Raw genomic sequence first — 21,338 nt, forward strand, 5'->3', positions numbered from 1 at the left:
GCCAGCTCGGAGCTGGGGTACACAGGATCCGGAATACAAATAAAGCCATCGTGAGCCCACCTTGGCATATCTGTGGATGGAAGGAGGCAGGTCCCAGAGAAGGGGGAGTCATTGAGAGCTGGGAAGATCCTTTAGAAGGGTTTTCCCAGAGATGCAAATGACTCCTCTCAGGATGTCGGCCACATGGGATCTGTAGCCATCCCACACCTGTTTCCCTACCATTTCCCGCTCTATGTGTCAGTTTCAGAATGTGTTTCTTCCCAAACAAGGAATTCCTTTGAAATAGTACCACGTTTCATGTACTTCTGCACCTCAGACAACACATATTTTATTTGCGTGTCATATATTTTTCTGCAACAGTATTTTGCTTTAGCTTCTGACCTTGTGCAGGGCTGCATGGCTGGATTTTTTGTAGAGGCCTTCTTATTGCAGTGATGAGAAGCAGAGTGGTCTGCAGTTGAGTCTTTTAACCAACTTTATCTCCGCCATACCCAGGCTCAAAGCTGAAGGAGATCTTCGACAAGATCCACAGCCTGCTCTCTGGAAAACCCGTTCAGTGTGGCGGGCGCTCTGTGTCCGTCACCCTGAACCCACAGGGCCTGGACTTTGTCCAGTACAAGCTGGCAGAGAAATTTGTGGTGAGAATCCTTGTTGCCAGAGGTATAGGGGGAGGCTGGGGCGCAGCCTTTAAGCTTCTCTTCATAGTAACTAATGTGGTCCTGTCTCTGCTCTTCCAGAAACAAGGAGAGGAGGAGGTGGCCTCTCACCATGAAGCAGCATTCCCCATTGCGGTTGTGGCATCTGGAATCTGGGAGCTCCACCCCAGAGTGGGCGACCTCATTCTTGCTCACCTCCACAGGAAGTGTCCCTACTCTGTTCCCTTCTACCCGGCTTTCAAGGAGGGAATGGCGTTGGAAGACTATCAGAGGTGAGGTTGTTTTTCTCCTCACTCTCCTCAGGGGCTGAATGAAATACAAATATAACTGGGGTTTGGAGGTGTCTGGGTGGCACAGTTGGCTAAGCATCTGACTCTTGATTTCAGCAGCTCAGGTCATGATCTCAAGGTTGTGGGATCGAGCCCCATGTTGGGCTCTGCACTGAGCACCGAGTCTGCTTGAGATGCTCGCTCTCTCTCTCTCCCTCTGCCCCTCCCCTTGATCGTGTGTGCACTTTCTCTGTTTCTCTCTCTCTCTAAAATATAAATAATCTTAAGAGAAAAAAAAGAACTGGGGTTCATTCTCCCTCCTTTCAAAGCTCCTCATATGTACCTGGAATGTTCTATCAGATAATCCAATGTCTTTCATACAGACTGGCTTCTTTGGGATTTGTGGAATCAAGTGCAATAATTAATATAGTTTAGGGAAAAGAATACTGGATCTAGAATCCAGGGGTTTTAGAATTGTGCCCAGCTTTATCATTTAATGATTTGCAAAGTGGGTCAGTCACTTAAGCTTTTTTTTTTTTTAAGATTTTATTTATTTATTTGACAGTGAGAGAGAGAGCACAAGCGGGGTTGGGGCAGGCAGAGGGAGAGAGAGAAGCAGGCTCCTGGCTGAGCAGGGAGCCCGACATGGGGCTCGATCCCAGGACCCCAGAATCATGACCTGAGCCGAAGGCAGATGCTTAACCGACTGAGCCACCCAGGCGCCCCAGTCACTTAAGCTCTTTGAGCATCATTTTCCTTGTTTGCAAATGGGGGTAATGATATCCATCAGTCCTGTGATTTTGGGGTGCCTGGCTGGCTCTGTCGGTAGAGCGTGCAACTCTTGATCTTGGGGTTATGCGCTTGAGCCCCATGTTGGTGCAGAGATTGCTTAAAAATAAAATGTTTAAAAAAAAATCCTGGGACGCCTGGGTGGTTCAGTCGGTTAAGTGTCTGCCTTTGGCTCAGGTCGTGGTCCCGGGGTCCTGGGATCGAGTCCTGCATCGGGCTCCCTGCTCGGCGGGGAGTCTGCTTCTCCCTCTCCCTCTGCCTGCCCGCTCTGCCTACTTGTGCTCTCTCTCTGTCAAATAAATAGATGGAATCTTTAAAAAAAAAAAAAAATCCTGTGAGTTTACCTTGCGGGGCTTATGTGATGCACAGATGTGATTGTCAATATGCTTGCTTTGTAAACAAAGTATTCTGCAGAGATATTGATGTGTAGTAACAATAATGATATGTAGTAAGAATAATGCTAAAAACGGGCACCTGGCTGGCTCAGTCTGTAGAGCATGCGACTCTTGATCTTGGGGTCATGAGTTTGAACCCTATGTTGGGCCTAGAGTTTACCTTAAAAAAGAAAAAATAGAGGCGTATGGTTGGCTCAGTTGTAGATTATGCAGCTCTCAATCATGAGGTTGTGATTCAGGCTCCACATTGGGCATGGAGCCTACTTTAAAAAACTAATACTAATGCTAGTAATAATACTAATAATAATGCTAAATGTAATAATACTAGATTGTTTCTTTTATCCATAAAAAGTTGTGATTTGTCATCCTCACTTTGGCCTTGTCACACTGAATTTTTTCTTTCCACACAGGATGCTTGGCTACCAAGTGAAGGACTCCAAAGTGGAACAGCAGGACAACTTTCTAAAACGCATGTCTGGGATGATCCGACTCTACGCTGCCATCATCCAGCTCCGGTGGCCATACGGAAGCCGACAAGAGGTAGTAGAAAAGGCCTGCTATCGATAGTGAGAGGTCAGACCGTATTTGTGTATTTTGTCCCCGGGGACTATTGCCCTTCTTGCCGCCGGGGCAGTCTCATTATATGAGAACTTAGTGTGTATCGCTACTCCCTAAGTGTGCTTTAGAGAAGTTGATGTTGAGTATTGGGAAACTTGGTCCAGCAGAGCTATTTGATTTAGTTGAGCCTTTAAAGAACTGGGTTTGTAAGAGGGTCTACCAGACGACAATCTGTTGTAAACCAGTCATTAAGGTTAGAAGATTCTATTAGAAGAGGAGTGATTTAAATGATAGAGTATCAGGTGGTGGTGGTGTTGTTGTTATTTAAGTAAGTTCTTAGCCCAGCGTGGGGCTCGATCTCATGACCCTGAGATCAAGAATCGCATACTCTATTGACTCAGCCAGCCAGGCGCCCCGATTCTGTCATTTTAGACCTGGCTGGTGCCTCATGTCACAAATGAGCAGATGGAGTCTCAGCGAGCTATGGTGACACACACTGTCAGTGACAAAGCCACAGCTGGGGTGCAGGGCTTTGACCTGCTAGCCCAGTGCTTTTCTCAAAGAACACAGATTAGAGATATGGAGAAGTTAATGTACTCGGGAACCTAATGAGAAGGGATCATAATGGATCGAATCCAAATTTTTATCGTGTACCTGCTGTGTCCCAGGTTCTGTGCTAAAGGTACCAAAAATAATAAATAAAATGTCTATACTGGTATCTGTTGAAATCCCTGAAACCAAAGTTGCCAGATGTGTAAAAAAATGTGTGGGTTCCAGTGTGCTGGGACATTTGAAAATAATTTGTTCATCTTGTGTTGTTCTGCCCTGCGGCATGTGCTTGATTTTGATGATCCGGGGGGTTCATGTCACTTAGTAATGGCTGGAGGATAACCTTGGGAGTTTAGATCTCTGGATACAGTGAGATCAAATCGTGACCAAGTGTCTTCCCTCCCAGATTCATCCTCATGGCTTAAATCACGGCTGGCGCTGGTTGGCACAAATCTTAAATATGGAGCCCCTGTCAGATGTGACAGCCACCCTCCTCTTTGACTTCTTGGAGGTACGTAATGCAGTTACCACATGAGAGAGAGACAGTGGTTTCTGAAGCAGCCTTCGGCCACTGCATGACCTGGATCAGGAAGCAATATAGAAACAGAGGCTGATGGTGAGAACAGCATTAAGATCCGGTGTCAAACATTTTTCCCGAGTGCTAAAGACAAACCTAGCTTTTGGCTTTTCTTCCCACTGTGCTTTCTTTCTCTGTGTGCTTGTCGTCTTATTGTAAAGAAGAAAAAAACTGTACATCCCAGCACAAGCAGAAAGGGACATTTGTTTTAGGGATAGAGCATTGACTCCCAGAACCAAGGGTAGAATGTATAGTTGACTCTCATGTGGGCCTCGAACCAAGAACTAGAATGTTACCAGATACGAGGAGTCTTTCTGGGGCCACATGGTCCTTCCTGTGCTCTTCTTGCAGGCTGCTTCCTTATAAGCCAGCTTTCTCTAGTTCTCTGTGCCCAGGGGAGAAGATGGGCCATCCTGGGCTCTAGCCCTTCGCCTCAGTGTGGTCCCCCAGGGTAGTGGAACTGCTATCCCATCTTTGTGATCCCTCATTCCTAGGGAGAACGAATATGATCAGCTAGCTTGGGTCAGGTATCTCCATTGTCCGGAAGGTTCTTTACAGTCCTGTCTGCCTATGAGGGGCCACCACTATAGGATGAGGGTAAGGGTTTCTGTGGAAAGGAGACATTTCTTAAAGGTTAAAGGCTTGGGGGCACACACCATAACAGATCTGGGCTGTTGAGCCTAGAATGCCAAATGCTTCCATTCACCTTAGAGTTCCTGAAGTCACACGACATGAGCAGAGATCATGACTAAATTTGAGAACACGGTGATGTTCTGTATGCTCTGCTTATTACAGTTAGGAAGAATGCCATGCCTTCAAAAAGGTTTCCATTCAGTAGAATCAAAGAATAAATAAGTTTAATTCACATTTTCTAGTTTGCTAAAATACCTGGCCTCTTGGCGGTCTGGTTTAATGGAGGTATTATCATATATAGAGAAATGCTTCCAAAGAAGGTTGGATTTTTCCATTTATTCCCTTGCAGAGCTAGCTAAGTGGCACTGTGGCTGAAATTCTTGGTAGGAGTGAAAGGCAGAGGGCTGGTGTTCTTTACGGATCTCTTGTATGAGCGTGACTTTGCATTCTCTGCTCTGACGGTGTCTGTCTTTCCCTAGGTGTGTGGAAATGCCCTCATGAAGCAGTACCAGGTACAGTTCTGGAAGATGATCCTTCTCATCAAAGAAGACTACTTCCCCAGGTATGTGGCGCATTGAGTAGACTACACGGGACTCAGTGGGTGAAACACATGGCAACAGAGGCCCTTGCGTGCTGTGACATGCTGGGTTTGACTTGGTTAAAAGCACCTGTATTAAGTGTGATATCTTCTCTTATCCTTCTCCTCTCTGATATTCGAATAAATGCTTTTGAACTGTAATGAGAGTCTCTTAAATATTGTTGGTAAATGAAAAAATGAATTAAGAAGATCCTGGATTCAGATATCTGACATTTCTTTAACTCTGTTTTCCAAACTCCCCCAGGTAATCTGGGATGGTGATTACACGCAGGCATGAATTAACCCAGAGCATCAAACTCCCTTAATAAGTCAGTTTCTCCAACTGTTTGCTTGACTCTCATGGCGTTCGCCTTTAGGTGCCCTTCTCATTCCTCAACACCCTGGCATTTCAGCTGAGCGAGAGGCCTTGGCAGCACTCATCCCGCCTGATCGCAAAGACCTTGGAAAGGAATGTCCTCTCTTCTCCTTTATCCCCTGGTTTGAGAAGAAGCCTGAGACCGTTTGGAAGAATGACAGCATCCTTAGTCCAGAAGACATCTGAGTCATTCGATCTACCCTTTCCTCTAGATCAGCAATGTCCCAAACTCCTCTCCAAGAGGAAGGTGGGAATCATAGCTGTGATCCGTGTGTCTTCTTCTCCCTGCAGGATTGAAGCCATCACAAGCTCAGGACAGATGGGTTCCTTCATACGCCTCAAGCAGTTCTTAGAGGTAAGATGTCCTTAGACCAACACGTTCTGAGCTGTTGTTGACCTTGAGGGCACCCGTGTCTCGCAAGTCATGGACCTCTAGGCTCTCGGATTGCAGTCTTCCTCTTGATTTTTTTATTTTATTTTATTTAAGTCATTTCTACACCCCACATGGGGCTCAAACAACCCCAAGATCAAGAGTCACCTGCTCTTGCGACTGAACCAGCTAGTCGCCACCCCTCTTGATTTTTTTTGAACCTTATTTTTTTGTCCTTGATTCCCCCTTCACCTTAAGGGATGGCATTTCTTCTTCTTATGCGCCATCGTCCATGCTGCCTGAGGGGAAACTGTCTTAGGGATGAATAAAATATACTTAATGAGTCTGGTGTCACTAATAAATTTCTTGCTTGCTGGCTGAGGTTCTTTCCTCAGTCTCAGGTCAGGGGAACTGGGAAATTTGGTCCCTCTTCTCCATGAGAACAAACTACACTTTCAGCCAGACTCCTCCCGTTTCTCAGTGCTGGAAACCAGAGGCTAGTCTGACCAACAGCCTAGAAGTCTGTGGCAGGTCTGCCAGGACAAGACCCCTGACTTCCACTTTCCAGTAGCCCGAGTGGGCAGAAGGCGGTTGAGAAGGATGAGGCGGGGCTGTGGGAGGCAGGGTGGGGGCAGCATAACCAGCAGCCTGGCCTTGGTCCTCTGCTGCAGTTCACACAGAAGGAGAAGTCTCCTTGCCGCCATTGGTCTCACTCTGCCCACTGTTGACCGCTGTTCGGAGGACTTGAGCTTGCTGTCCCTCAAAGCTTCTTCCAAATGTTAGATGTCAGAAGGAGCGTTACCAGAAAATCATTCTGTTTTCTCCATCTTTCCCTGACCAGAAATGTTTGCAGCGCAAGGAGATTCCTGTCCCCAAGGGCTTTCTGACTTCCTCCTTCTGGCGTTCCTGATGGCCCTCCGTCACCCACTGTCACCGTTTTGTTGCAAAGGGACAATAATAAAGCAACTGAAAACAGCTGTATTTGGGAGAAGTCATGTCAGATTTAGAAATCCACCAATATATTTGTACCTTGCGACTAGGAGAGGAGACTTTTCAGGGGTCCCAGAACCTAGCGGGTCTCTTCAAAGGCTGGAGGCTCCTTAAGGGGTCCACATGGCAGAGTAAATGGCATTGGCTTTTCTCATTTCTGAAGTATGGTGAGAAGAGTGGTTTAGTACTTGGTCTCATCATTCATTTCCCTTGTGTCTAGTGTCTTTCAGAAAGTACGTAGTACCTTAACCATTTAACTCTGAGCTGAAATGAGCCCACCACTTGCCCAACTCCATCCTCTCCCACTGCCCTCCGACCCCCACCAAGTCATGCTGTTCTTGTTCAGGGTACAGGCCCAAATCCTTACATGCAAGTCTGGGTTATCGTTGTTTTGCCTTTCTCGGCTTGTGAAGTCATTATAAATTCAGAGGAAATGCCTGATATAGGCATAGATTAAGTCCCAAATTGTATCAGAGATAGTTTAGCATCTGGGACTAGGACTGTTAATACATGTTATGTTGAACGGGGTGCACTGTTGGTCCTTTTAATTTGGAATTTGGCCCCTGGAAGACTAGGGATGCATGAACCAGGGATGGTGGGGGAGGGGGGGTTGTTTTTGAATTTGGTTGAAGACGGGCTGAGATGGCCTTGCAACATTATGCATGAGCCGAGCATCTACAAGCAATGACTCAGGGGTTAAATAAAATAAAGGTGTTTGGGAAGAATTGGGAACTACTTTAGAATTGTTGACATGTCCTGAGTAAAGAGTGATAATAGATTCGCCTGACTAAAGCTACTACAGAAATTCAGAGCTTGGCTGTTCAGGTAAGAATTGAGGTTTGTTTTAGGGAAGACTCCTCGTCTTTTGTACTACAGGCAGCCGTGGGTCTCCTCTGTACTATGTGTCGTCTGAGGGGATGTGTTTTGGGGGGCGGGGTATCCCCTGCTACTCTTGAGCGGCTTGAAGTGATACCTTCTATGAATTGTTGACTCTGGTGCCAAAAAACAAGGAATAAAGCTTGATTTTTAAAAACCCATTGCTAGTATCTAGATGGTTGATGTGACCATTTCCTATACCTTGAGCTGTGTATGTCACTGGCCTAGCTCTAGAATGGTGTGTGTTTCTCCCTATTTTGTCTTCTTGACCTTCACCTAGGGAAAATTGTTGTTTTTTGGTCATTCCTTTTCGGAATTATGTACCAATAACTGACCTGGTTTTATCTAGCAGGAATGGAAAAGTACTGAAGTCTTTTCATGTGGATGCAACAGAATGAACTCTGGGGAAGGTGTCAGGAGACTTGGTGCAATTCACTTTTAGGTTTTATGTCCTTGGGTGGGTCATTCACCTCCTCTGAGCCCTGCAAAAACACAAGAATTGGATGAGTCGGGAGCATAGTAGTTTTCAGGACTCCATGGCAGTGCCTTAGGGCAGAGCCTCCCAGCAGTTATGTCAGGGGCACAGACCCATTAGCCTGCAGGACCTGCAGTGGCTGTGGCCCTCAAGGCCAGTTGCTGTTTGCCATTGTTTTCTATGCATTATGACCAGGAAGAGATTGGGAAGCCCTGACTTCAGAATGTTGAGTGGATGGGGCCCAGCCCTATAATCTGTGATCACCTGAGGTGCACGGGGCCCTACTACAGTTTGTAGCTTATATTTTGCCCAGCTGTACATGGGGCCCTAAGGGAACCCTGGGATCCTCTCTGCCACAGGGATTTTGCTATATGTGCTGTATATATAGATTGTGGTTCTATGTAAGATTATATATGGGAATGTTCCTCCAAAAATGAAATGTGAAAAATGACTGAACAAAATGATCTCTGAAGTCCATTCCACTTTGAATCTGTCTGTACCACTCCATAGAAAACACCTCTCCTGATATTTGAATGTTCTTTCTCTAGACATGTTTAACAGTCTTGCACACATCACTCGATGCTTAGAATTCCTAATAGGCTCTTGATGGTAAACCAAGAAAGGAGAGCATTGGGGAAGCCAGGTTTTTGATACTCGCTGACAGGGTCGTCTTGAGAATGATTGCTGGCCAATAGATAACCTCTGATGGCAGCGTCAGATTCCTTAAAGTGGAATACTAAGGCTGGCATCCAGTTTTTAAATTCAAGCACTCACTTGCCTGCTTGCTTCCTTTCAAGCTTGACCTCATTTCTCAGGCTGAGTGCCCATATATTTATTCTGTCATTGTCCTATATCATTTTAAAGCAAACCTGAGGATGAGTTAAAAATTCCAACAGGAGAGAAACCCTGCACATCCCTCAGATAGAAGAATGGTTCTGGAGAGTTCCTTCCCCTACTCCTCAAGCTTCCCGTGATGAAAGCAGTGACCTAACTAGGTTTGGCTGTCTTCCATCTCAGTGCCAGGGCAGCCAGGGGAGCCACAGAGCCTCAGACAGAGTCCTTTCCAGGCCTGGCCTCTCATTTCCCCTTTCTCTGTCCCACTGAATGAGTTCCTGACACTAGATTTTCTGTGGACCTGCAGAAAGCAGGTGAAAGCAGTGGTGAATTTGTAGTAACACCACATTCCGTGTGGAGCCTACTTAAAAGAAAAAACTTACTCTCTAGTTTATAGCTGGGCTCCATTTTTTTTTTTTTATACGAATTTAAACAGCTGATGCATTCAAGAAACATTTTTCTTTTAGCTTCTTCAGGATGCTTACACTAAATGCAGTACATGACCCTGAATTGGAACCTATACCAGAAAAGATTCTTTAAAAAATTCAGTGTCTTATAAAGGACACTGGGACAATTAGTAAAACTTGAATGAGGTCTGTAAGATAATAGTATTATTCAAGATTAATTTGACTTTTGGGCACCTGGGTGGCTCAGTTGGTTAAGCGACTGCCTTCTGCTCAGGTCATGATCTTGGAGTCCCAGGATCGAGTCCCGCATCGGGCGCTCTGCTCGGCAGGGAGTCTGCTTCTCCCTCTGACCCTCCTCCCTCTCCTGCTTTCTGTCTCTCATTCTCTCTCTCTCAAATAAGTAAATAAAATCTTAAAAAAAAAAAAGATTAATTTGACTTTTATCATTGTACTGTGGTCATAAAAATGAATATCCTTTTTTTTTTCCTATTAATTTGAGAGAGAGAGAGCATGAGCAGGGCAGAGGGAGAAGCAGACTCCCTGCTGAGCAGGGAGCCCGATGCAGGACCTGGGATCATGATCTGAGCTGAAGGCAGATGCTTAACCAACTGAGCCACCAGGTGCCCCAGTTATATACACTCTTATACAAGCATAGTTCTTAAGTAAATAGACTCGGTACCCATGTTCTGTAACCTGCTGTCACTCAGTAATATCTCAAATACTTTTCAAGTCCATCAGTGTGAAGTATATCACCAATACGGTCTCTTGAACTTATGAATCATATTTAATCATTTTTTAAAAGATTTTATTTATTTGACAGAGAGAGACACAGCGAGAGAGGGAACACAAGCAGGGGGAGTGGGAGAGGGAGAAGCAGGCTTCCCGGGGAGCAGGGAACCCGATGCGGGGCTCCATCCCAGGACCCTGGGATCATGACCTGAGCCAAAGGCAGACGCCCAACGACTGAGCAACCCAGCGGCCCCAGCTTTTTTTTTTTTTTTAAGGGAGGAAATGTTTGTTTATTTAATTTTTAAAAGCAATCTTTACACCTAACATGGGGCTCAAACTCATGACCTGAACAGGTGCTCCACCGACTGAGCCAGCCAGGCGCCCCTGCTTTGTTTATTAACTGTGGTAAAATATATACATCACTGAAAAGTTACCATTTCAGCCATTTGTAAGTATATGGTCCTGTGGCATTAAGTGCATTCCCATTGCTGTACAGCCATCACCATCCGTGCCCAGAACTTTTTCCTCTTGCAAAACTGAAACCCTGTCCCCGTTAAACACTCACTGCCCATCCTCCTCTTAGCCCAGCCCCTGGCCAGCTCTGCTCTACTTTGTCTCTATAAACTTGACTCTTCCGGGGACTTCAAATAAGTAGAATGGTGCAGTCTTTGTGCTTTTGTGCCTGGTTTATTTCACTTAGCATAACATCCTCCGGGGTCATCCAGTCACTGTGTCCTTGCCAGCTCTGACACTGCAAAATGTCATCTGGGAAGAAGTACAGTCCACTTGCCAGGGTAACTTCTCAACTCCTTTATGGGGAGGGAAAAAGTGGAAGTGCTTGGTGCTTGTTAACTGCTGTGCACGTGGAGGGGGAGGGAGAGGGAGTTTCTCCAGGGAGAGCTGGAGAGTAATTTTCCATGGCCGGAACAGATGAAAACATCGTTACGTTTTGTGTATTTCCAATCAGTTGTCCTCTTGAACTTGAAAAGGTAGTGGGACTATTTGGATGCCTAAGTTTAGGGTGCATATCAAACCTTCAGAGAACTGGGGGGGAATAGAAAAAGCTGGAATTCAGTTGTGTCCCCCCCACGCTGTTCAGGAGGACACTGGGAACTGGGAGTTGATTGCTATACTGACCTGTGCTGTTTTTTTTTTTCTCTCCTGACTGAGTTTCTCTCCAAAACAAAGAGAGCCATTATCTGCTCTGTCATCTCTCCCTACACCTAGCAGAGCCTTAGGCATACAGTGAAATTGGTGGGAGGTGAGGTAGGCACACAACAGAACACATGAAGAAGGGCTTTTTCAACATCTCATTTCCAGTGCCAAGTGCAGAATGGGGTGGGTGAGTGAGTGGGAGGTGTAGGGCCAGAGATAATGGGTTTTGGCCTTGTCTCAGATCAGACAAAGGATCAAAGAGTAAGATTTTAGTTTCTGTACCAGTACCACAGCTCTCAAATCTGTTTTGCATCTGGTAAAAGCAACAAAATCCCCATTTCACCTTGAGGCTGTAGTGACTTACAAGAAAGATCTTTTTACAGCCCGTGCCCAGGCCCTTGAGACCAATTCCTTGCTGGAGCAGAAGGTCTTAGAAATCTTGGAGAGCTATGACTGTGTAAGCCATTTTGTACCCAGAGCTGATTATATGATTAAACATTTTGTTGCTCCCCGGTGCAGAAGAGGCTGTCGACGCCATCAACTGTTCCAGAAACGCACACCCCAGGGAGGAGTTACCCAGTCCTGTTTTCTCTTTATAGAAGATTGCAGGAAATGCCTCTTAGCTCCTACGTTTTTCCTCCAGATTCTACAAAGCTGCTTCTGGGGTGTGGCCATTCTTTTTCTTTTCTCTGCACTCCGATGGGTTGAGGGAATAGGAGAATATTTCCTTAGAGAAGTGCAGCTTAGAAACCAGATGGCGGATCCCAGGCACAGGGGAAGAAGACCAGACTGCAGAGGACCAGGAAGCCCAGGGCTGGGCCTGGGCCCAAGTTCTGGTACAGTGCCCAGGGCTGCTTGGTAACCAGGAGGCTGAGGCCTTCCGAGCTGCAGAGCTCCTGGTCTGCCTGACTGCACAGGAATGATCTGGGTGTTACTCCCAGTGGCTGTGGCCCAGCTGTCACAGAAGCGGGGGTGGGGAAAGGGCTTCCCAACAGAGGGCTTTGGGCTCCACTAGAGTTTAGAGCCAGGCTCTTAAACTGCTAAGACTGTAAGTAACAGAAACTCCAGAAATCCTCTTCCCCCCCACCCCAGCACCCTAGCATCCACCATTGCAGTGCCTCCCTTTCCTAGGGGAAGACAGCAGAACATACTGTTTAAGAGAAGGTTCTGACTGCTTGGATCCAAATCCTAGCTTTTCTTCTTCTCTCTCTCTCTCTCTTTTTTTTTTTTTTTTTCCTAATCCTAGCATTTCTTCTTCTTTTTTTTTTTAAGATTTTACTTATTTGACAGTGAGAGATACAGCGAGAGAGGGAACACAAGCAGGGGGAGTGGGAGAGGGAGAAGCAGGCTTCCCGCTGAGCAGGGAGCCCGACGCGGGGCTCGATCCCAGAACTCCGGGATCATGACCCGAGCCAAACGCAGACGCTTAACGACTGAGCCACCCAGGCGCCCCTCCTAGCTTTTCTTCTTGCTAGCTGCCTAACCTAGGCAAGAGACCTAGCTTCCATGTCAGAGTGCCCATTTCTAAAATGGGGGAATAATACATACCTCGTAAAATTATTGCACAGATTTTTTAAAAAAAGGTAACGCATGAAATGCTTAGCAAAGCGCCTGGTACATAAGGAAAGTTCAACTAATTGTGGCCTGGAACTTTAACGTCTTGTTTATAAAATACAACTAATGCATCCTATTCCACTGGCGACCTGTCAGAAAGCCTTTGCTATAGGGATATAAAAAATTATTAACTCTCCAAATCCCAAACGACAGACTTCAACTCCAAATTAGTCTTTATTCTTGGGGGATCAGATACGGCCTTTTCTTACCACCACCTCAAACCTGGAGCCCAAATCATCCTCGGTTTCTAGGCCCCAGCCCCCACCAGAGTAGGCTGACTTGGTTCCCGGCCGCAGCCATCTCCTAGGGAAAGGGGGCAGGAAGAAGAAAAGCCCGGGGGTGATCTCACCCTTGGGGACTGGGCGTTTTACAGACGGGTGCTTAGCATCCCCGGCCAGACTGCAGCGACGGCCCCTGCCCCGCCCTTCGCTGCAGTCCTGGAAGGGCTCCCAGGGGTGGAGGGGCGGGGTGGGGTGCAGAAGATTCTCTGCAGGGCGGGGAGGGGCAGGATTGGAGGATCCGAGGTGCGGGAAGGGCGGGGCGGCTGCCGCATCTCGGCCAGCCCGGGCGAAGGCAGTGACTCCATTGCACCATCTCCCCCCACCCCTGGCGCGCGCCCTCCTTTCCCATCCTCCCGCCGCGCTCCCCCGAGTCGGCTCTTCCCCCGCAGCGGCGCTTCGGCTCCTTCCGGGACCGTTCGGCCCTTTCCGTCGCGCGATCGGGAAGCGAGCCGGCGGGAGCTCCGCCCCCTTAGCTCTGCCGGCGCTCGCCCCCGCCCCTCGCGCCGCGCCCCGGCGCTTCCCCCGCGCTCGCGCCCGCCCGCCGCCGGAACGCGCGTGGCCGCCTATAAAAGAGGCCAGCCGGGCGCGTCGTCGCCACTACCCGCTGCGGAGCCAACGGCGAGGCGGGAGGCCGCGGAGGCGCGTCGGTCCCTCAGCAACCCCCCCCCCCCAAGCCCGGCGCACCCACCGCCCTCACCCAGCAGGAGACGGTGAGAGGGGGAGCAGGGGAGCTCGGGGAGGGAGCGGGGCCCGAGGGCAGCCGGCCCCTGGGTGGGGAGCCGTGCAGCCCCTGGGGCGGGGCGGGGCCAGAGCGCGGACAGGTGAGCCCGGCCGCCTCTCAGCTCCCTCTGACGGGCGGGGATCCGGCGGGCCGGCCGCAACCGGCCGGGGGAGCGTGGGCTGCGGAGGAGCCACCCGGCCCAGCCTGGGCGCCCGCCGCTGGAATGTCATTGACTGGGCGGAGGGGGGGAGGCGAGGCCGCCGGGTCCGTCCCGCTCCCCCACCCCCAAGCCGGGCTGCGGCCCCGCCCTGCCCCATCCGGCTGCGGCAGGTGGGGCGGGGGCCCCTGGCGGGATCGTCACCATACCCCTTCCTGCAGAGCGCTCCCCCAGCGCCCCCGATCCCTTGTCTCGGTGGGGAGCGACTTCTGCAGCTCCTTTTCCCCAGTCCCCACAGCAATGCCGGCCCAGCCCTTGAGGGAGGAAGAGCCGAGAGCATAGAGGAAAGGGCTCTTTGACCTTAATTTCATCCAGTGTGGCGATTCTTGGCCTTCTCTCTAGACGCAGAAAGGCCCGAGACTGGCCATCTCCTTTTCCTTCCTCGTAATAAACATTTTTTTCCTACACAGTTGTGATTTGCTTGTAAATAACAGGTAGATGCGGCGCTTCTTTGTATGAGACTCAAATCCAATAACTCAATAGCTTACGAGTTATTCCCCTCCCCCTACCCCCCGCCCCACCCGAGACGGTCTTTCGATTGGAGGATATCCTATTATTTGTCCAAAATTCTGCGGCCACGGCAGTGTTGAATGATAGAGCAGCCTTTTGTTTGAAAGCTAGCCCTGCGAATTTGACAAGATGCTTCCTAAAGAAAATTGCCTTTAAGAGTCTCTTTGATGCATTGGGACAGAATATTTTAAATAAGGGATTTGTCGAGGTTAAGGGTTGCATATGCATATGTTTTAAATCAAAAGCCTCAAAGGCCTCAATAGCCCAGAAAGTTGGGTTGAGATGATCGAATTGCCCCAACACCTTGTCAAATCTCATTTATATAATAGATCCTAAAATACGTAGGCCCTTTGTTCCGTCTTCATCATGGTATTTTAGAAAAATTTAACCATCATGGCTGTCAGGGAAGAATAGAAGAGAGACCATCTGAAGTATTTTAATAATGTGTGGAGAAATTGCGGAGTCATAGCAATTGGACCTAAGTAAAACAGAATGTATCAAAGATGGAAGGGTGGGGGTGTCAGGAAACAGAAAATCTTAAGAATAGCTGTGGGAACACTCAGCTGTATGAAGCTATTGAGCCAAGGTTCCAACTCCTGAACTAGTCTTTTCCCTTTTGTTGCAGCTAAAGTCTTCGATTTTCAAAGGTCAAATTGAAGTCAAAGTTTAAAAATGTGCTGTAGGGAAAAAAAATGTGCTGCAGTAAGGACCTCTGCAGGAAATTAACAATAAGCCTCTTTTAGTAACTGGGCCAATAATTACTCAAGGGGACCCTCAAAGTGTGTTAGCTGTTATCTAGGGACTTCCACAGAGAGATGAACCTCGAAGGGAGGATTTGCCCTGTGCTGGACAGGTGTGAAGCAGTTCTTAGAGTAACCCATCAGCTGAGCAACATCCTCAGATATGCTTTTGGTCTTGGCAGTGGGTTTTGTAGCGATCTAGCAATTGGAGAAATCTGATATGTCACAGGCTCTAATATGAGCTTGTCAAATAATCTGATGAACAGGTTTAGGTGGTGAGATCCGGTTTATAAATACATCTTTCTTTTGGTTCCCTGGGTTAGAATTTGCTCTATTTTTCCTTACCTGCCTTCATCCCAAAGGGAGGGGCCGACTGCAGATCCTAAGCATCGAGTGTCAGTTGCAGTCCACAGCCCTGTCATTGCTGAACCTGCACGAAGGATAGTGGGCACGAGGCCGGCCTTGTAATCAATCCTCTGTGGGCTATGCAAGGACTCCGCTAGCTATGTGGTCCGGGCCGCTGCAGCTGTGGTCAGAGTAGGTAGAAGAATGCGCCGCCCTGATGGCAAGTACTGACTCCCGGAATGCTGAGGAGGAGCGCAGAGCCGGCCGAGCACTTGGGGCCTGGGCCCCGGGGCACGGAGCAGCTGTGCCAGTTACCTCCCTTCCACCTTTTTTGCATATTCCTCTTGTACGGGTTTTTTTTTTTTTTAAGGTTTTATTTATTTATTTGACAGATTGAGACATAGCGAGAGGGAACACAAGCAGGGGGGAGTGGGAGAGGGAGAAGCAGGCTCCCTGCTGAGCAGGGAGCCTGATGCGGGGCTCAATCCCAGAACCCTGGGATCATGACCTGAGCCGAAGGCAGACGCTTAATGACTGAGCCACCCAGGCACCCCTCTTGTAGGAGTTTTGAACAGGAAATAGTATTCTGTAAAGGAAGTGTACCAGTAAATGAGGCCCAAGTCAGATCTCTATAGCTTGAGTTCTTGTTTCTCATGAGGTCTTGGTGTTTTGTTACTGAATGGAAAGGGATTTAGGAATCAGTCCGGGGAGTCTCAATTTATTGGACTGTGGATCTGGGGAGGGCGTGTTTAGTGTTAGAAAGCGTATTCAGTATTCTCTGTTTGAAAAGTGGGGAAGCTGAGACCCAAGGGGGGTATAACTTGGCCAAGGCAGCACATCTAGATAGGAACTGCTAAGGGACCAGAGAACGTTGGGTCTCTTTCCATATTTTAAATCCCTGTGGGATTCAGAAGCTCTACAGAACAAGAAAGGCATCGGGAGAACAGCAGGAATTTGGTTTTTATTTGTGTTTCAGATATTCCTAATGGTCTGTTTTCATTTTGAAGTGATTTTGTTCAGTTTGCCCTTAGAAGCTTGTTATCTTGCTCTCCCCCTCCCTCTTTAGACTCCACATTCCTCCATCATGTTGTCATCGTTTCGTAAACGCAGAGTCCAGGTATTTGACCAGCATGCAGGAAACAGGTTGCCTTTTCGGTTTTGCCTGGCTTGCAGTGAAGACGCATTTGTGGCAGAGGTTGAATGATCCAAAGGGGGAGAAAACCCTGCCTGCATGACTTTTCTGTGAAGCCAATTGGTTAGGGTTGGGGTTTTTCTCTATTGTTGTTTTTTTTTTGGTGTTACATGAACAAAAGTCTTAGTAAATTTATTCTAAAATTGCCAAAGCCTCCTGTTTTTTTGCCTTCCTCTCTTTCAGGCATGAATATATTAATTTTTTCTCACCCTACTGGTGTTTGCATGTAGTGTTTGCTGATCTTTTTATTGATGGTTACTTGGTTCTTAAGAACCAAGGGACTGAACAGATGATCTTAGGTGTTTGGAAAAAATAATATGAAAATGTGTCATAAAAGTAGTGTTTTTAAATTTGACAAATATCGTAAACTTGGGTTTGTTTCCTGTTCCCATCGACTAATTTTCTCTGCCACAATCCTTGTAAGGAAATGGAGCTTGGATTTTCTTGGCTAAAAAAAGCTCACTATATTATTTTGTGTACAGTTTTTGAATGTTTGCTAAATTGGACCTTTTTCAAAAAGAAAAATGCTTAAAATTAATGTCTTGATATCCTATAAGGAGAAATATAAACTTTGCAAATTTCTAGTGATAAATCCAAGGCAAGCCCTTTTATAAATCAGAGTGGTGAATTGGTTGAAACGAGGTTTATAAAAATGGGCCACAATATAACCTTTTCCTGTTTTGAATGTCAGTAACAATATTTTGCACTTAAATACCTCTCATCTGAATTTTACAGGTTAAGAGGTAAGTAGCAACATGATAGTATTTGGGAAGCGTTCAGAAGTAAGTTTTCTCAACGTTGCTCTGCATATCTGGATTTTGATGCAATGCAGTATGATCTTTTGCTTTCTTAAAGCTAAGTCCCTGCTCACCTCTGCAGAAATGGGCTAATGAGTTGAAGTGAATTAATAGTCTGAAGGCCGACAGGCAGATCCACAGAAGGAAAAATAGTTGTTGTTTTTATTCATGGTTAAAACTTTTTTTTTTAATATTTTATTTAGGGGCGCCTGGGTGGCTAAGTTGGTTAGGCGACTGCCTTCGGCTCAGGTCATGATCCTGGAGTCCCGGGATCAAGTCCCGCATCGGGCTCCCTGCTTGGCGGGGAGTCTGCTTCTCCCTCTGACCCTCCTCCTTCTCATGCTCTCTGTCTCTCATTCTCTCTCTCTCAAATAAATAAAATCTTTAAAAAATAAAAAAAATATATTTTATTTATTTGACACAGAGAGATACAGCGAGAGAGGGAACACAAGCAGGGGGAGTGGGAGAGGGAGAAGCAGGCTTCCCGCGGAGCAGGGAGCCCGATGTGGGGCTTGATCCTAGGACCCTGAGATCATGACCTGAGCCGAAGGCAGCCGCTTAACTGACTGAGCCACCCAGGCGCCCCTCATGGTTGAAACTCTTAATTTATGTATTATTTATCTCTCTGCTTACCATCAGCTCTACCACTAAAATCTGCAGCTGAACTGGTTTGGAGTTCATTTGCTTGATCTGAGAATCAGCTGGTATAAAATGTTAATGGGTGCTAAACAGTTCTTTAGTGCTTTGTTCTCCAGAGAAGCCCTTCCACATGTGTGGATATAGTTCTCCTGCTTTGCACGTGTAAAATTTGGTAATAGGTTGGCTTTCTGAGCCAGGGAAAAAACCTGCGTTGTCAGTCCTGCCCCTTTGAGCTCTTGACTAAGCAAGCAAAGTAAATCTGAGGGATGGTTTTTCTGACCTTTTGCTTGGGGCGATGTGTATGAATTTTTCCATAGAGCCAAATGATCTGTTCATCCCTTTAGCCCCCCCAAATCCCTTTCCTTGCAAAAGAGTGTATCTGGTGAAATTGGAGTTCATTGTGTAGTTTTCCAGATGCCTCTTATATCCAGCACATTCTGCGGCAGATCCGGCGCTTTGTCTCCGTGACTCCTTCATCCTTACTACAAATGGATTCTCTTGCGGGGTTCCACAGGGAAATTGTGCTGAATTCCTCCCCTCTCCCAAGATCTGTGGGAGGGTGTCCTAAACTACTCACTGCAGGTGCCAGGTTCGCTGAGTTGGAGGCATCTGACCTTTGGTCTGAGAAGGATTTCTATCGGCAGTCTTTTCTGTTGCCTAACTCAGATCCCTTAATACCCGTCCCTCCCGTCCTCCAGAGACGAATCCCCTTGCACAGCGGGGCAGATAGCTTCTGTAGGTGAGGCCAAGCCATTTAAAAATTCCCTCAATACCAAGAACTGGCTCAGACAGCCGTCTCTTGGCATTTGCAAGAAGACAGTTATTAATTAGTGTCTAGGCTCTTCTGTAGAAATCCATTTTCAGTTGATAATATGTGTGAATTTGTGTCAGATATGAGGAGTCATTCTCAGGCATGTTATATCTTTGGATTAAACTAGAACTTTCTACCCAAGGTTCATATCTTTAGACACCCCCCCTTTCTTCCCAGAGATCTGGCAATATTGTAAGAATGCTGACAAGGTCTTTTTATTTATTACAATAGAGGACATAGTTGTAATTCCTGTTTTATCCCCCGAGATCAATTCATGTTACTTGCTGAATGATGCGGCTAACATTTTGACTGCTGCATTGCAGCATTTATAAATAGCCTGCATCTTCAGTCTTCTCGAAAAATATTCGCAAAAATACAACATTTTTCTTCGGTTACTTTCAATGGGAAGCTGTCCTTAAACATACAGAGAATATATTTAGCACTTCATTTCCTCTCCTTTATTCTCCGTGGACAGAGACCTGATTGGCAAAATCAGAGTTGATGGGCTCCTTTGAGATAAACAGTCGACTGCAGTCCTAGGAAGTTGGTTCCTCTGTGGGTTTTTAGACAGTGAAATAGATAGATAGGCTCCTGTGGTTGGAGATTGTTGGGGTTTTTTTCCTGGTTTTTTATTGTTATGTTAATCCCCATACATTACATCATTAGTTTTAAATGTACTGTTCCATGATTCATTGTTTGTGCATAACACCCAGTGCTCCATCGTGCCCTCCTCAATACCCATGTGTAAAATTTGGTAATAGGGTAACCCATCCTCCCACCCCCCTCCCAGGAGATTGTTTTTTAATGGCACATTTCCCAAAGTCTTCCTTTCTAGTTCTCAAAAGGCATTAATCCCATTAAGGCTGGGAACAGCCTGGAACATTCTCCGTGGAGCCTGCCTTATCAGTCAGCTGCATATTTCAGGGTAGGGGTGGGGTTCTTGCCGCCTGCAGCCTCAGTCCTGGGGGGAAGGTTGCACACACAGAGTCCAAGAAATCCCACTAACTCCCTCCACGTAGTTTTGGGGGAGAGCCTAGCACATCTTCCAGCGGCAGTAGTTCTTGGTGATACGAACGTTTTTCTGATTTTTAGTATCATCCATGGAAATGACCCGTTTCCGAGCAAAGAAACTAGAGCTTCTATAGGTAAACTTAGAGACAGCTCCCTATCAGGTTAAGGGGTGGGGAACTCTTATTAACCCATCATCTTAGGCTCCTGTAACCGTGCAAATGAGGATCCTGAGTGCCCACAGCAGTGGGAGAGCTTTGATGACTTTCAGATGCCCAGCTCCCCAGGGACAGCCAGTGGTGGCTTGGCAGAGCTCCCACCTACTGACGTCAGCTGATCCGCAGGAAAGAAAAGTCCATTATTGCCTGACCAAAGCACTTGGTATAGAATTGACTTGTTCTACTTCACTGGGGTGACAAAGAGGGCCTTTTAGGTTGGTTAATTTCAGCAGGGCCTCGCTGGACTGTCTCCCTGGATTGGTAGGCAGGGGGACTTGCTAAGGCAGTGCCCTTGCTGCATTATGTTGGGGATTCTTGGCTTCGTCATAAAGGGCCTGCTCCCCAGTGAGATTTCTTAGAAATTTCCATAGCAGCTAAAGGATTTTAGAAATGCAGTGAATCCTGTGTATGAAGAGGCAGGACAGACGCCCTAAGCATTAATCTAAGGACTCAGGCTTCTTGCAGGAACTCGTGCACTGTGGTAGTTTCATATGTAACTACACCTTCCTTGGCACATTTCGTTGCCAGAAAATTTTGTGAGGGAGCAAATTAGACACAATTTCCTGCTCTCTTTTCATCTTAAACGGTTTCTCAAGGGATTAGAATAAAGGAAGTGTATAATTTCTTAACCCTGATTGTTTACTAACTTAATCTTACAAAAACAAAATATTTATTTCTTGATTAAAAAAATTTAAGTTTTTATTCAAGTAATCTCTACACCCAGTGTGGGACTCGAACTCACAACCCTGAGAGTCACATGCTGCGCTGGCTGAGCCAGCAGGAGCCCAGTTTTTATTTTTTTGAATAATTAATATATCTGCTTCCCCCTTTCTTCCCTCCAAAGTGGTGATGGGAAAAATAAGAGGTAGTGAAAGGAATGAATACGCAAACAGCCATCAATAAAAGAGTATGTCAGTTGCAGTCATGTGCAGAATCATTGGTTCTGGCACGCTAGTCTGGGAACCAGAGGATCATGGCTCACCCCAGGTAGGCTCTGTGACTCGGTTATTAGATGACCTTGTGTCCCCTG

General features: G+C 46.9%; 2 protein-coding genes across 10 annotated transcripts in view; both read left to right on the top strand.

The window, feature by feature from the left end:
• Positions 1-7,729, top strand: part of GLE1 (GLE1 RNA export mediator) — a 29,048-nt gene extending 21,319 nt beyond the window's left edge. For 2 of the 4 annotated variants that reach the window (XM_064579662.1, XM_045883267.3), the window contains 7 exons: positions 496-638; positions 738-928; positions 2,520-2,649; positions 3,623-3,727; positions 4,906-4,988; positions 5,671-5,734; positions 6,591-7,729. In XM_064579662.1, the coding sequence (XP_064435732.1) occupies positions 496-638; positions 738-928; positions 2,520-2,649; positions 3,623-3,727; positions 4,906-4,988; positions 5,671-5,734; positions 6,591-6,659 (785 nt within the window). In that variant the 3' untranslated portion in view covers positions 6,660-7,729. The other 2 variants (XM_064579659.1, XM_064579661.1) reach the window with 2 other exon arrangements.
• Positions 7,730-13,659: 5,930 nt separating this feature from the next.
• The window catches only part of SPTAN1 (spectrin alpha, non-erythrocytic 1), a 62,798-nt gene continuing 55,119 nt past the window's right edge, over positions 13,660-21,338 (top strand). For all 6 annotated transcript variants that reach the window (XM_045883265.3, XM_054509444.2, XM_054509445.2 and 3 more), the window contains exon 1: positions 13,660-13,820. The gene's annotated coding sequence lies outside the window, so the exon portion shown is untranslated. The remainder of the gene's footprint in view (positions 13,821-21,338) is intronic.

This window comes from Mirounga angustirostris, unplaced genomic scaffold, assembly GCF_029215605.1.
Source record: "Mirounga angustirostris isolate CCGP_5_RB_7025 unplaced genomic scaffold, mMirAng1.0.hap1 SCAF_15, whole genome shotgun sequence".
NCBI classification, from domain to species: domain Eukaryota; kingdom Metazoa; phylum Chordata; class Mammalia; order Carnivora; family Phocidae; genus Mirounga; species Mirounga angustirostris.